Genomic DNA, 13,879 nt, shown 5'->3' on the forward strand with positions numbered 1-13,879 from the left:
TTTATATAAATTATTAAAAATTTATATTAACAATGAAGACATCCATGCTAGACAGATATTAATTGTAACGAGGAATATTAAATTGAAATAGTAAAAGGAAAATGATAAGAAATTCTTAATCCCACTGGTTGAATTATACGTCGAATATTTTAGAGGCGATCGTTCATTATAATTTGTCACGTCATCTCAGGTAATCAAAATTCGGTGGCTCAGAAGGACATACGATTACGTCAAACAGGTAGTTCCTCCCTGAGGAATTGTTCGACCTCGGGATCGTCTCAGGACGTGCGGGACTCGATCTCTAGTCCACGGAGACCGGTCAGTTACACTACGCATTCCACGGTTACGCAGCTCCCTCAAAGGTACTTAATACACATCGACCTGACGTTATGTCTCATTAAATTTGTTTACTGAGAACGTCGTCTTTAATTTTTCATAATTCCCTCGTGTTCATTACGCGTTTCATTATAAAGTAAGAATTCAAGAATAAAAAGGTGTGGAGTTTTTTAATTAAAAAGTTTCATTATCTCAGAGATGGAATATCATTTCCGGGTTTAAACTTGAGAAACAAAACGACGATTCGTATCTTCTAGTTTAATGAATGAATGAATCAGAGATAAGGAGGTGGATTAATTAAGAAGTAATTAATTTTCAGAAGGTCCGTCCATTATCAGTCGACCGGTTCCCTGCACTCGGACAGTCCCAGTAGTAGCAGCATATCACCGGTGCCATCGCCCAGTCCCCGAGCCACGCCACTGCCAGTAGCCAGGTAAACCCATTGTCGAACTGCGTACTACGGTACGTCGTAACAGTAAGAATTATTTATTGGGTTTGACGAATTTCTCGTTCGTCGATAAATAATTTGTTGAGTATTTCAAAATATTGCGAACGGACAGTGCGTTTCGTAAGGTAGGTAAATGATTGTTTAGTGAAGTAGCGTACGAAACTGTTGATCGTTAGGAATTAAAAGAAGCCGCGGAACCGCAGAATGATGTTTCGCCGTCGCTGGTATAGTATAGCTTATAATCCTGTTATTTGATAGATCGCCGACGGCGAGATCGAACGGGCCGCCCCAGAGCAGCTTGAGAAGGGCGAAACGGTGGTCATCCACCGGGGATTTTACCCACTCTCCTCAAAATCAGGGGAACAATTCGCAGCTCGTCAGCAGCAGGTAAGGGAAAGGATCGAAGGATTAATAAAAAAAAAAAAAAAATGCAACATCGACTAGAATAGAATTCACCCTATATAGCTAGATTGCGAATTTTATGCGTTTATATAAAAATTCAATACGCTGAAATTATGAAATATAAAAAATTGCATGCGAGTCACAGTGACTAAATTTGTACATAATTAAATTGAGAGAATTATCATTACGCATAAGAATCCGCAGTTAAATCATAATTCTTTCATTCAGCTGTGAAAATAGATTTACATTGCAATTTATGTTTGAGCACAAATAAAAAGTCATCGAGTCAATCGTTCGTTCGTCTATGCTAATAATTATATTGTTCATTATCATTCCCCACTTCTTCTCGCTATATTCTAGCCACGCACAGTTTTTGTTCCGCACCGCATGTTTTTCGTTTTGCATTTTCGTTCATTGTAGATTGTCAGCCTCAACCAAGTCTCTGTTCAACCTCTTCAAGCCACCAACGATGACCAACGTGAAGCACGGGTAAATAAATAAGCAATGTACATTTCTCTTATTGAATAACAATTACTTCTACTACTGTGCAAATAACAGGGAAATCCTCTACACACGATTTTTTAATATCTCTTATATCGCTTCTATCGTGATTTTATAAAATAATATTAATGTTTCTCACATGCAATGTATTTGTTAATACAGGGAAGATACAAATATGTAACAGAATTTATTAAGCGATTCCAGTGCTTTGATTCAGGGTGGAGTTTAAGTCACATGGTGTCGTATGAAGTGATATATGCACTCTTTAATGAAATTGCAGTACTAGAGACATGCAGTACAACGAAGACGACGGCACCGTGCGTATGTACCTGCGAGGACGACCCGTCGTTCTCTACGTCCCGACGTCCTACGCGGAGACGTACGACCTGCATAAAGTCAGCACGCCGCCACAAAATAAATTGAAACTGGACTGGGTGTACGGGTACCGAGGCAGGGATTGCCGCAGCAATCTTCATCTACTGCCGACCGGTGAAATCGTCTACTTCGTCGCTGCGGTCGTCGTTTTGCATAATATGGAAGAGCACAGCCAAAGGCACTATTTGGGCCACACGGATGACATCAAATGGTATCGATCTCAGAATTTTTAATAATTACAAATTACTTTAGAATGATTTTATAATTGGAATATATGAAGAGTGAGATTTGTGTTTTTCAGCATAGCGATTCATCCGAATAAAATGGTCGTTGCCACTGGCCAAGTCTGTGGAACCGATAGGCGCGATGCAATGGTACGCAAAAACATAGTATTATAATTCATAAGCTTCATATCGAAGTCCTACACTTTCCTAATTTTTAATTTTAACAATAAGTGCAACGCATTCTTTCAAACTTTTTTATTGAGAAATCTAAACGCATTTTATTAATTATTATTCTGTGTGTGTAAACAATTTTTCTACAGCCGCATATTAGGATATGGAACTCGGTGAGCTTGGCGACGGTCTGCGTGATCGGCAACGGCGAATTCGACGGTTCGATTTGCTGTTTGTCGTTCTCGAAAGCGGACGGCGGTAATTACCTGTGCGCAATCGACGAGACTTCCGATCACAATATTTCAATTTGGGACTGGCAAAAGAGCGAACGCGGCACCAAAGTCACGGAAACTAAGGTACGTGTATTTTAAGTTTCTAAATTATTCGATTGTAATTATTGTACAGTTCAGTGTTATATTTAATATTTAATATTACGTATCACACAGTACTTGTTATATTATAAGCAGTTTGCTTTTTAATTGTTGACTGTAGTGTAGCGTGGACACGGTGGTGTGCGCTGAATGGCATCCCCTGGAGAGGAACCAGATCGTGTCCTGCGGAAAGGGACACGTATCCTTCTGGTCTCTAGATAACGGCGGTATGCTTTATAAACGCATGGGAGTTTTTGAGAGTAGAGAGAAGCCGAGGTACGTGACTTGCGTGGCGTTCAACCAAAACGGTGACGTCCTCACCGGGGATAGTAACGGGAACATAATCGTTTGGGGCAGGGGTAAGCATTAAATAACATTTTTCCACTTTTATTAACTCTATCTTATTTTTTATACTATCACATTTGTCATTCTGTAATTGATGTAATTTTACAAAGTCTTTTATCTGCAGTCTAATATTGGGAATACTTTTTCGTCTGCAGGGACGAATACGATTTCGAAAATCGTGAGGAACATTCACGAGGGGTCGATATTCTCGATTTGCGTTCTGAAGGACAGTTTCATCGTCACTGGTGGCGGTAAAGATGGTAGAATATTATATTTCGACGAGTCCCTAAACCTGACTGGAGAACAAGCACAGGTACATTTTAATTTTATACAAAATTGACTGCTTGACACAATTAATAAATAATTTGAAGGAAGCTCTACTACGAATTTTATTTTTATAAGTTCAAATACAAGACTCTTTTCAGTTCTTAAATAAAATATATTGTTTATCTTATCGGGGATATACTATCCTTTAGTTTAGTTATCAAATGGAATATATTATTTATCAGATTGAAGATCATTTCGGTGGTATCCGAACGCTTGCGGAGGGCAGAGGCACGCAACTGCTGATCGGCACGACGAGGAATTGCATCCTGGTTGGTGACGTCCGAACGGGTATAGGATTCCACCCAGCGATGCTCGGACACGCCGAAGAAGTATGGGGACTCGCGATGCATCCGACCTTGTCACAGTTCGCCACGGCTGGCCATGACAGACTGTTGCAAATGTGGGACAGCCTGAGCCACACTGTCGTATGGAGCAAGGATATCGGGGTTGGTATCACGCATTTCTATGTCAAATAGATCAGAGTGCACTTTGTGACAATTAAATCAGGATATTTATTATCGTGTAGGAACAAGCGCAGAGCATTGGGTTCTCGCCGGACGGTAATGTGATGGTGGTTGGATGCACTTCTGGTAAATGGTTGGCGATCGACAGTGAAACCAGGGAACTGTACACTCATCACACTGACGGATCAGAGCCTATTCAGGTATGAAACAATAACTTCTGTGCTTTTGCATAATGAATGCATTGTTTAAAATTTATGCGACACGACCATTGCAGTTAGCATGAATAGGACAATAAAATATGATTCATGATTCATTTTCAGGTTGTTCGATTTTCACCTAACGGTACGCTGTTGGCCTTGGGCTCCAGGGACAATTATATCTACGTTTATCAGGTGAACGAAGATGCCACCAAGTACAGTAGAGTCGGAAGGTGCATGGTAAGATTTACTTTTCACGTTGAACTCATTTCTCATGATTTCGATATAATAATGAAATTTCACCTCCATAATACGTTCATTACCATATGTATAAAATCATCCATCGATTTATCGATAGTTGGAATCTGTAACTGAATGTATTATACATATCTCATTTAGATGAAGCTAAACTTTTTGTTAAGTTAATTACGTAAAATTGAATGTCCCTGAGATGGAGAATGAGTACATAGCTTAAAATATTTAGAATAGAAAATTAATGTAATCGGTGTGTTTTTTTTCCATTTTCATTTCAAGCCAAAACGGATCCGCAGGCGTAGAGTAAGATCGTAATACGTCTCTAGTTGCTCGATAGTAAAAGCGAAAGACAACTGCTTTTGTACATACAGAATGGAGCATTTATAATAAAGAATAATTTAAGATGAAAACGAATTAATAAAATGAGTTAGAAATATTCTCATTTAAATGCTCCATTCTCTATAATACATATTTTAGTGCTTACGTCGAGCACGGCACGGTAGTATTAACAATTACTCTGCACAAAATGTCTATACGCTCCTTTCATACCAAGCAATGAAAATTATCAAATTATTCGAATCCTTTGCAATAAATGCTTCGAACCGTAAAATTATGTATTTACAGTCCGTCAGAAAAGCAAATTGGCAATTTATAATATTCATGTTACTTTTAATTTGGTATCACCGACGTGATAAAATTCTATTAAAATATCATTAACGACTCTTTTGACTGACTGTAATTGCAATTTTTGTACAGAATATTTATAAGTAGAATTTCATTCTGTTCCCCACAAAATGAAATTCGTAATATTACATTTCGTACGGTTTTGTTTAATTTGATTTCAGGGACATTCCAGCTTTATAACGCATTTGGACTGGTCGGTGGACGGTCAATACCTGCGTAGCAACAGTGGAGATTATGAATTATTATACTGTAAGTACTTGTTAGATAAAAAAAAACTGACAAATCGATAAGTTGCAAAAATAATTAAAAACAATAGCTAGTTTCTATTATTATCCAAATCATAGTAAATGTTAGAGAACAAAGTTAATAATTCTTATGTACTTCGTATCTGCACGATTGCCAAACTTTCACAGTAATAATAACAATAATAATAATAAATTAATAAATTAATAAATAAACGACAGACAAATCTCTATTAATTTTTTTTTTTATTTCTCATTTGAATCTTTGGCATTAATATTGTTAAAGGGAACGCTGGAGTCTGTCGTCAAATCCCGCAGTCGTCGATGATGAGGGACGTCGAATGGGCCAGCCATACATGCGTGATATCGTTCGAAACGATTGGGATATGGCCCGAGGGCGCGGATGGCACGGATGTGAACAATTGCTCGCGTAGCAGCGATTCGAAACTGCTTGCAACCGGCGACGATTTCGGAAAGGTCAAGCTATTTACGTATCCCGCCTGTCAACCCAAGGTAACACATAGTAAAAGTATCACATATCTAATGTCACTGTGTAAACGTCAACTCTGCTTGAAATTTGCATTTCTATTTACTAGATTTAAAAAAAAAAACTGCAGTGAAATTTTCGGTCAGAGAAAGATTCTTAATGTTACATTTTATATCAGGGGTTAAAACCAAAGGGGACCGAAAAAATGCCATAATTCTTATTAGTTCGCTTGTATCGATCCTATCATTGTTATTTCTGATTCACCTTGTACGTATTAAACAATGGAAGGAACTGGTTAAGAAAAGATTGAAAAATAATAATAAATTTGTTCGTTTCAGTCGCTGTGTCATACGTACGGTGGCCATTCGAGCCACGTGATGAACGTCTCGTTCCTTCAGGACGACACCAGGTTAATCTCGATCGGCGGCAGCGATACCAGTGTCCTCCAATGGATCGTCAATTACTAATTATTAAATGTAATTAATAACTCGGTACGTGACCAATTCTTCGCGGGGAGGAACGAGGTTCGTGCATATGAAATATTATACATCAGCTTCTTAAATGCATAGAACGATTTTCATAAGATAAAAACGAAACGAATAAAATCGAAATTAACGACATTACAATTTTGGTATTTATGGACGAGGAAGTTGGACGACGAGTTATGCCAAAGCTGACAGAGTATATTTTGGCTACATGCGCCTTAAGGATATAAGGTTTCTATTATTGAAATTAAGAGAATTTGATATTTCCTATGCACCGACTTGTAATATCTCGGAACTCTGAGACCTCTGAGGAAATGCATAATGTAGGCGAGAAGTGTGCCACAGTGATTTAACGAGTATTGCTGTGTAGCGTAATTCTGCTGTAACCGATGGTACAACGCTGTAAACTCTAAACAAAGTATAATTTCGTACGATGAATTTTACGGGAGAATCGTTGTATAAATTAACTAATCGATAGACTGGGGATTCCCGTGCGATTGCCAAAGGTACGACTACGGGATGTACATAATTTTTTAGAAAAATTGTACAAAACCTCCGAGGCGTAGTGAATTTATTATTTAGAATCGAACGAGCGAAGGAATCAATTTAATTTCTTAAGTGTAACAATATTTTCTTTTAATTGTCAATCCGCATCCGGATCCGCAGTCTATTCACTTTCTCGGTGTAACAAATTCTTCAACGTTCTGCGATGAAAGTATAATGACATAATAAATTTTGATCTTCTTAATTCGTCGTTCTTTCATTCGTACTTATTCTTTAATGGTTTCGATGTTCATTTTCAAGCGACACGGGCTAAGCATCGGTCCGATTATTTTCATAGCTATAGTCGATCAACGAATCAAAATTATTTTCTTTTGCGAATCATGTCGTTTAAGACTATAATTTATTATCTGATAATCTGTATTAATATTGTATATGTTTATTGAATATCCAACATTATGGATGTGTATATATCCCTTATTCCATATAAACATTCCACATTCACTGTTAATATTGAGTATCCGTGTTCACAAAAGGAGGAACGTGTTTGGAAAAGAGGATGCTGATGAAGCACGGGTGAACCTGGTGGCCAAACTGTGGCGTCACGCGCAAATTCAATGCCTTACACGTCTATATAATTATTATACTTTTCTTAAATCACTTTTAAATACGATCATAGAATATACAAAATCAATTCGAAATACGCTTGGTACACGAATGATCGTTCTGATAAAATGGCAGTGGACTAATTTACGTGGGTCATTCAACGAGTATGTGTGTATTCATATTGAATATTGCAGATTAATATTAATTTAACGTCTCTGTTCGCGTCTGTCCGTCATTGTAGAGAAATGCCATAGACAATTATGTGTATAAATGTAGTATATGAATAAAGTTCTATATGAATGAAGTTGTGTCGAAGCGACGAGATTCTGCGGCTAATACGGCTGAACGCCATTTAACATTTTCCAGTTAGCGGGAAAAGCTATATTCTGTGTAATTACCGTCACGATCCTCTATGGTTTTCCTCGTACAACAATTTATACGCCACGTACAGGGTGAGTTAATGAAAACCGAAATACCACGTGTCATACGTGTCGCACGTTCAGTTTTAATTAAAACTTCAATTTACGTGCACATTATTTATTCATCTATCGCATGTATTCATTAATTTCGTTATTCCATTTATCTGAATAACAGTGACAAACATTTGAACGATTAACCGTATGAAAATGTAAAGAAATATTTAAGATCGTCCATTGCTGCTGCACAACAATAATAATTCGTCGAAATCGAGAACCAACGGCAACGAATTCCTGCAGACGTCCTGGTAAAATCGTTAAACGAGTTATCGTACTTTTTTTTATTGAATCTCTCGGCACGTGAAGAGGAACGAAATGCGATGAATAATTTGAGACTGAGCTATTGACTCACCCTGTGTATCGTCCACGGCGGAAAGGTGGAATGGGAGTTAATAAAAATAGCGTACGCCCTTCCCCTCGGCTTTGCCAGACTATCGATTTATGGAATTTGAACGGTGTAAATATGGCGTGCCTATCACAGAGTAATTTTACACAGGAGTAACTCTTTGTCGGTGCTTCTTGTCCACTTTCTTGTACAACACGTACCCAAATATATCTCCATTAATTAATCATCAGCCTGAATACTTGGATTGGAGTATTCAACATTCGTAGAACCCCATAAATTCTATTATTTTTGGAAACACAACGAGAACTCTGTACTTTTGTACAACGAACAAAAATGGTTATATGTGTAATAGAATGAGGAAGGACCTCGTGATAATATTCGTTTAATCGTGCCTGAGGGACGAAAGAGGCAAGGTGCTCCTCGCAGGAACCACGATTTGGCTACCAGTGTATAAAATAATAACGACAGCTTATATATTTAATGTTTCTTCACGAATTACATACATACATACAGTGTTTCTCAACGTTATGCATACATACAATGTTTCCAAGTGTTATATATACATGCAGGTGTTCCTCAATGTTATACATACATACATACAGCGTTTCCTTTGCCGAGACCCGCTCGCAGGAATGTGATACATATATACATACATATTTCTTGGCGTATATGCATACTTAATCGACCGTTTTCAGGTGTTCTTCACCCTTCGTAGAAAAGAACTATTACTCGACAAATTTGTTTTTTTTTTTTTCTTTTTTTTTTCGTTATTATATCTTCGAATCGTTCGCAATTTCTTGTGTTCGATTAATGGACTGCGGACTTTCATGCAATTAAATTATTAACACTGAACCTACCGACACTTCTGCACCTGTTCCCATTTCCGGTCGAAATTACCGGTCCTCAAAAAATTATTGTTTTTATAATTAAACAATGAATTCATAAGTGAACGATTTTCATAAATTAACAAACGGTATATAATTTTAATTATAAACTTGAACAGAGAATTACGAATGAAATGTCAGTCGTAGGAAAGTTTGAAAACGATCAACCTGACCGGTGCATGGTAGGTTTAGTGTTAAATAATAAGACAGAGAAAAATAGAGAGAGAAAGAGAGAGAGAGAGAGAGATATTCAAGTTCGAATATTGCAACACATAATTATATGCATATTTGATATTTAATAGTACTTCGAATGTATATATTATGAAAATACGTATTTAAATTTATAATTTGTATACATTCAATGGTTCGCTTCATTCTGTTTGTGCATAAAAATCTGCAGTTTGTTTATTAACGATGGTTGATCCTTTTTCGCTCGAGTTCTTTTTATTCGCTAATTATTATATGATTAGGGGCACCGGAAGGTAGTGTCGTTTCTTTAGTAAATTTGTAAATTGTCAATTTAGTTAGCACGACGAATTAATTAATTGACTATAGGTGGTGACATTGAAGGTGTTATCTAAATCCAATGTGGTTCGAAATTAAAGGGGCTCTCGATTCGACTCGCTGCGTCGGTGGTCTGGATGAAAATGTGTCAGACACTTGTGTGGCGAACGGCGAGGGAACGTGATTCCGGTACTTCTAACAGTTTTCTAAGCACATTCAATATTTCTTTGTATCAATCTGAACGATTTTCTTCAATAAGAAGAGGAGAGGTTTGGCCACCGTTTGGTATGTTCATTTGTTAATTTACAAAATATCAATTCTTCCTCGTCAATCTCAAGGCGATATTTGACGAGTGGAATTAAAAAATGCGTTTCGTCGGCTCCAGAAGTTCGCGTTTGCGAAATTAATCCCAGTTATTACGAACTAGTTTGGCACCGTGCTGGACTCTGTTCATAATTCGATTGGTCTGCGTTTGAAATTTCACTCAAATCTGAATCGCTACGTTGGCAAAACTAATCGCGGCCCGCGTTCAGGGTTCTTCCAACACTAGTTTGGCACCGTATTGGCTTGCGCCTCGACCACAGAACTCAACATGACGTGAAGTTAATTTACGAAGTTGCTACATATACGTATAACTTTGTGTATCGATCGATCAGATCGCTTGACAAAAATTGACATTCTCAAATTCCGTGAAAATTATGCTTTAAGGATGTATTGGCTATACAGTCAATCCCAAAAGTTTATGTACCTTAGAAAAACGCATTTCCTATAATTAAAAATAGTGCATTCTTCTTCCAATTTCGATATTTAACGAGTTAAGTATGATTATTTGGCATTTTATTGATGTTGACAAAATTCGACCATCCCAGCGTCGAAACGGCGAACTTTTGGAAAAAAATTTCGTTTTTCCTCAATAACTCCTAAACTATAGGTCTTACGGGAAAATTGCATAGAACCTTTCTTGTAGAGGACGACGAGATCTACAANAGCGTTTCTAAAGTGCATAAACTTTAGAGGTTGACTATATAGCCAATACATCCTTAATTAATCATAAGAAAAATTGAATTAATAATTCGAATCAAATTCCGACGGCTTGCGTCGAGGAACTCAATACGACGTCAAACTGATTTAAGAAACACACTGCGAACAGTTTCAATCAATTCTACCAGCCGAAGACTTGACAAGAAGCATTTTTAAATTCCACGAAAAATACATTCATCTTTTGACTAATATCAAAAGATCATAGGGTATAGTGATAAATCGGTGCCCTGAAAGCCGATCGCTTCGCGCGAAGTTTCGGTATTGACAAGTTCGACAATTTTTATTAAATTATAGATATCTACGATTGGTTCCTTACTAGGATTTAGCGGTGTCCGCGCTCTGCGCTTTGTCATTCTGGCTCTGAGCCTTGTCAAATCCGTCGATCAGCGTCTCGATGATGAACTTGATCGTTATCTTGTATATACTCTCGACGTTGTCCGAGTAACGGTCGTCCAGCGTTCGTTTCACCGCTTGCAGGAACGGTTGCTCGATTTTCTGGAACAAATTTGCGTACAACATTCGCAGACGCGCTAGATATCTACAGTTCCGTTCTAACCGAGTACAGCCTCCATCTTACACTTCAACGAAACGATCAAACGATTATTCTTATTGTATTATTAATAATATTTAAATAAACAGATCGATACTGATATTGTTAGAGTCGGAGCCAATTGCTCGTTAAAACAATAAAACGATGACAATATGAATATAATAATAGGTGAAGTTTTATATATTTCCATAAGACCATGAACGATGTACGGTATACAATAAATATAGATTATAGGGTAATCCTGAAGAGTAAAGTTGCTCACCCAAAAGTATTGTGGATTGAAGCCGGGGATTTTGGTGTGCGTGGCTCCGACTTGGTGAAGACAGGTGAGGACCACGTCCATGTCGTCGAGTCCCTTGATCCCTTCGTCCAACGCGGTCATCACCTTCTCCGCGTGTTTACCTAACTCCACCATGTCGTACGGTTCCTCCTTCGATTTCAGATCGAGAAACCGTGAGAACATTTGTATCAATTCCTCGTTCTCCTCAAACAGCCTACAAATACATATAAAAAAAATGTATGAATTACCTCGTTGCAAAAATAATTATCGATATGAATCTATTATAGTTATACAAAAATATTTAGTAAGAATTTCTTGTAATAGTTTAATCAACATTTATACATTTGTATATGTACTGTTTAATAAATATTTTTACATAAATTTTATTATGTAAGTGTTTGTCCAGAAAATGTTAAAAGCCAGAATGGTGCGAGTCACCACTTTGTGACTTGCATTGTTTTCTTAAACCGTAAATGGTAATACGGTCAAAGAAACCGTGGAAGTAAGTCCTAACTCATCTCCTTCGCAGGCTGACAGCGGGACAATGTAGGCACGTTAACAGAACAGCTGTACAATTTCCGGGACTCTCCCATTCTGAAGACTGACTTACCCCGACTTGCAAGGTTCGCCCGTTAAAATGTATCCGACACAATTGTGCACAGAGATTAATTAAAAATTTTCTACAACCGATCGTTAAAAAATTCATGTTAAATCGTACGCGAGCGTTGGTAATGATCTCAAGGGTTGGAGAGACCCGTTTGATTGTTCGTTGAAAGAAAGGAGGGAAGGAAAAGAAGGAATGTAGGATAGAAACTCATTTCCACGTTGATTCGTCTCGAAACAACGCAGTATTTTTGCGCTCGACTGCCGTGAATAGTCGGAAAATGCCAATACGAGGAAGTCCATTGTCCGTTAACAACCGAATAAGGTCGGAAAAGCAACGATCCCTCCCACCCCACCACCGCTGTGCGTTTCAGCGTCAGAACTTTTGAGACTCGAGATAGAGGGTACGTTCATATTGAGAAAATAAAAAAGAGTGTCGTATACAGATATAGCGGACGGCTTAAATGTTTGACCAAAGGATATAGAACGTGTTCGTAAAAGACGTTTCGAACCGGATCGGGGCTTTTAAATTTAGAATAAGGACGATCCGTCGGTCGCGACACGTGATAAGATAAATTTTCAGAAAAACGGGGGCGAAAAGCTAGACGACGAGGGTAGATCGATTTTCGCTTTGTACAATTAATCGTCAGACAGTAATTACGTTCTCCTCCGCCGATACCGAACAATGAACGAAATTCCACTTGCGAATCGTTTTTTAGCTCTCTCCCTTTGTCTTCGCTCCCTCTCGCCCGTACCCCCCACCCCCCTACCATCCTATTTTCTATCTTTACCTGTCCGCTTGTTACTGAAATTACGAGATCGCCGATAGTAGGTATTGATGCACTCACGGCGTAAGTAGAGCGTGCGGGACGTGCCCACAAAGGGTTCTCTGCTTCAAATAATTCCTTGTGGACCAACTGGATAACCGGCGAAATTCAACCCTCCGCGAGCCAATAATAATCAGCTCAAGGAAAAACAATTCACGGTTCAGGATAAAAGGCCCAATTACCCGAGGTTTAATTTCATTGAAACTCTGCCAATTCTTTTCGAACGGCAACATTTTTGTTCCGTATTAACTTTCATTTATACGTGTTAATTTAAAACAGCGATGTTTCAACTCGAAACGAACATAACAGCTATTATTCAATTTCACTGAATCCTTCTGTCAATTATTTTTCAATAGCGATATTTGCGTTCAACGATAAACCGTAATATTCGTGCGTTTTTATATAAAATACGTGAAGGGATTTTATTTTTATAGCATTATTTAACACGTCTTCGAAATATGCAATTTACATTTTCATTATTGTGAAGATACTTTATGTCCACTGCACGCTCAGTTTCTCTATAAGTGCATTGGATCCTGTCCAGTTATAAATGTCAATGTTGAAACCTCATTCGTCTAAACTTCTCTTATCTGAACGAAGTTCCATTTCAGCTTTGATGTACCAGAAATCTATCTGATGGAATTTATTGTACGAACTTTCGTAGTTACATGAAGTTCTATCTCGAAGGAAAGAAAAGCGATGGAACTGTATCGCCATTGTCTAAATTATCTTGTCGTACGATCTGTCTCTCAGATTCGTAGACATGTACAGATTGGCATAAATGCAGTTTACATTGTTACGTGAATTGTAACGTTTCAACATGAAATATCTTGAATATGATTCCAGTAGAAAGTACAATATTACATAATGAGGTACTTTTATAAAAAATCATGGGACTTAACACTAGAAAGACTGAAACTTAGTATATACCTATATTGCCCAAAGCA

At 37.8% G+C, this 13,879-nt stretch overlaps 3 protein-coding genes across 18 annotated transcripts in view; 1 reads left to right on the top strand and 2 right to left on the bottom strand.

Moving 5' to 3' along the window:
- LOC108624155 (echinoderm microtubule-associated protein-like 2) overlaps window positions 1-6,420 on the top strand; it is a 14,860-nt gene extending 8,440 nt beyond the window's left edge. For 6 of the 11 annotated variants that reach the window (XM_018023248.2, XM_018023254.2, XM_026812882.1 and 3 more), the window contains 16 exons: window positions 191-362; window positions 656-769; window positions 1,043-1,171; window positions 1,607-1,675; window positions 1,968-2,273; window positions 2,364-2,436; window positions 2,607-2,813; window positions 2,950-3,187; window positions 3,329-3,486; window positions 3,683-3,946; window positions 4,027-4,164; window positions 4,285-4,401; window positions 4,696-4,719; window positions 5,262-5,349; window positions 5,629-5,855; window positions 6,168-6,420. In XM_018023248.2, coding sequence (XP_017878737.1) covers window positions 191-362; window positions 656-769; window positions 1,043-1,171; window positions 1,607-1,675; window positions 1,968-2,273; window positions 2,364-2,436; window positions 2,607-2,813; window positions 2,950-3,187; window positions 3,329-3,486; window positions 3,683-3,946; window positions 4,027-4,164; window positions 4,285-4,401; window positions 4,696-4,719; window positions 5,262-5,349; window positions 5,629-5,855; window positions 6,168-6,296 — 2,453 coding nt within the window. In that variant the 3' untranslated portion in view covers window positions 6,297-6,420. The remainder of the gene's footprint in view (window positions 1-190; window positions 363-655; window positions 770-1,042; window positions 1,172-1,606; window positions 1,676-1,967; window positions 2,274-2,363; window positions 2,437-2,606; window positions 2,814-2,949; window positions 3,188-3,328; window positions 3,487-3,682; window positions 3,947-4,026; window positions 4,165-4,284; window positions 4,402-4,695; window positions 4,720-5,261; window positions 5,350-5,628; window positions 5,856-6,167) is intronic. The other 5 variants (XM_026812883.1, XM_026812885.1, XM_026812884.1 and 2 more) reach the window with 5 other exon arrangements.
- The window catches only part of LOC113464216 (putative methylmalonate-semialdehyde dehydrogenase [acylating], mitochondrial), a 102,050-nt gene that overhangs the window by 69,192 nt on the left and 18,979 nt on the right, over window positions 1-13,879 (bottom strand). The window lies entirely within an intron of this gene.
- Window positions 10,635-13,879, bottom strand: part of LOC108624160 (globin-1) — a 6,961-nt gene continuing 3,716 nt past the window's right edge. For all 6 annotated transcript variants that reach the window (XM_026812893.1, XM_018023269.2, XM_026812892.1 and 3 more), the window contains exons 3-4: window positions 11,485-11,716; window positions 10,635-11,167 (exon numbers count right to left, since the gene is read on the bottom strand). In XM_026812893.1, coding sequence (XP_026668694.1) covers window positions 10,988-11,167; window positions 11,485-11,716 — 412 coding nt within the window. In that variant the 3' untranslated portion in view covers window positions 10,635-10,987. The remainder of the gene's footprint in view (window positions 11,168-11,484; window positions 11,717-13,879) is intronic.

Source organism: Ceratina calcarata, unplaced genomic scaffold (genome assembly GCF_001652005.2).
Source record: "Ceratina calcarata isolate Rehan_Ccalc_2016 unplaced genomic scaffold, ASM165200v1 scaffold299.2, whole genome shotgun sequence".
In the NCBI taxonomy this organism is placed as follows: domain Eukaryota; kingdom Metazoa; phylum Arthropoda; class Insecta; order Hymenoptera; family Apidae; genus Ceratina; species Ceratina calcarata.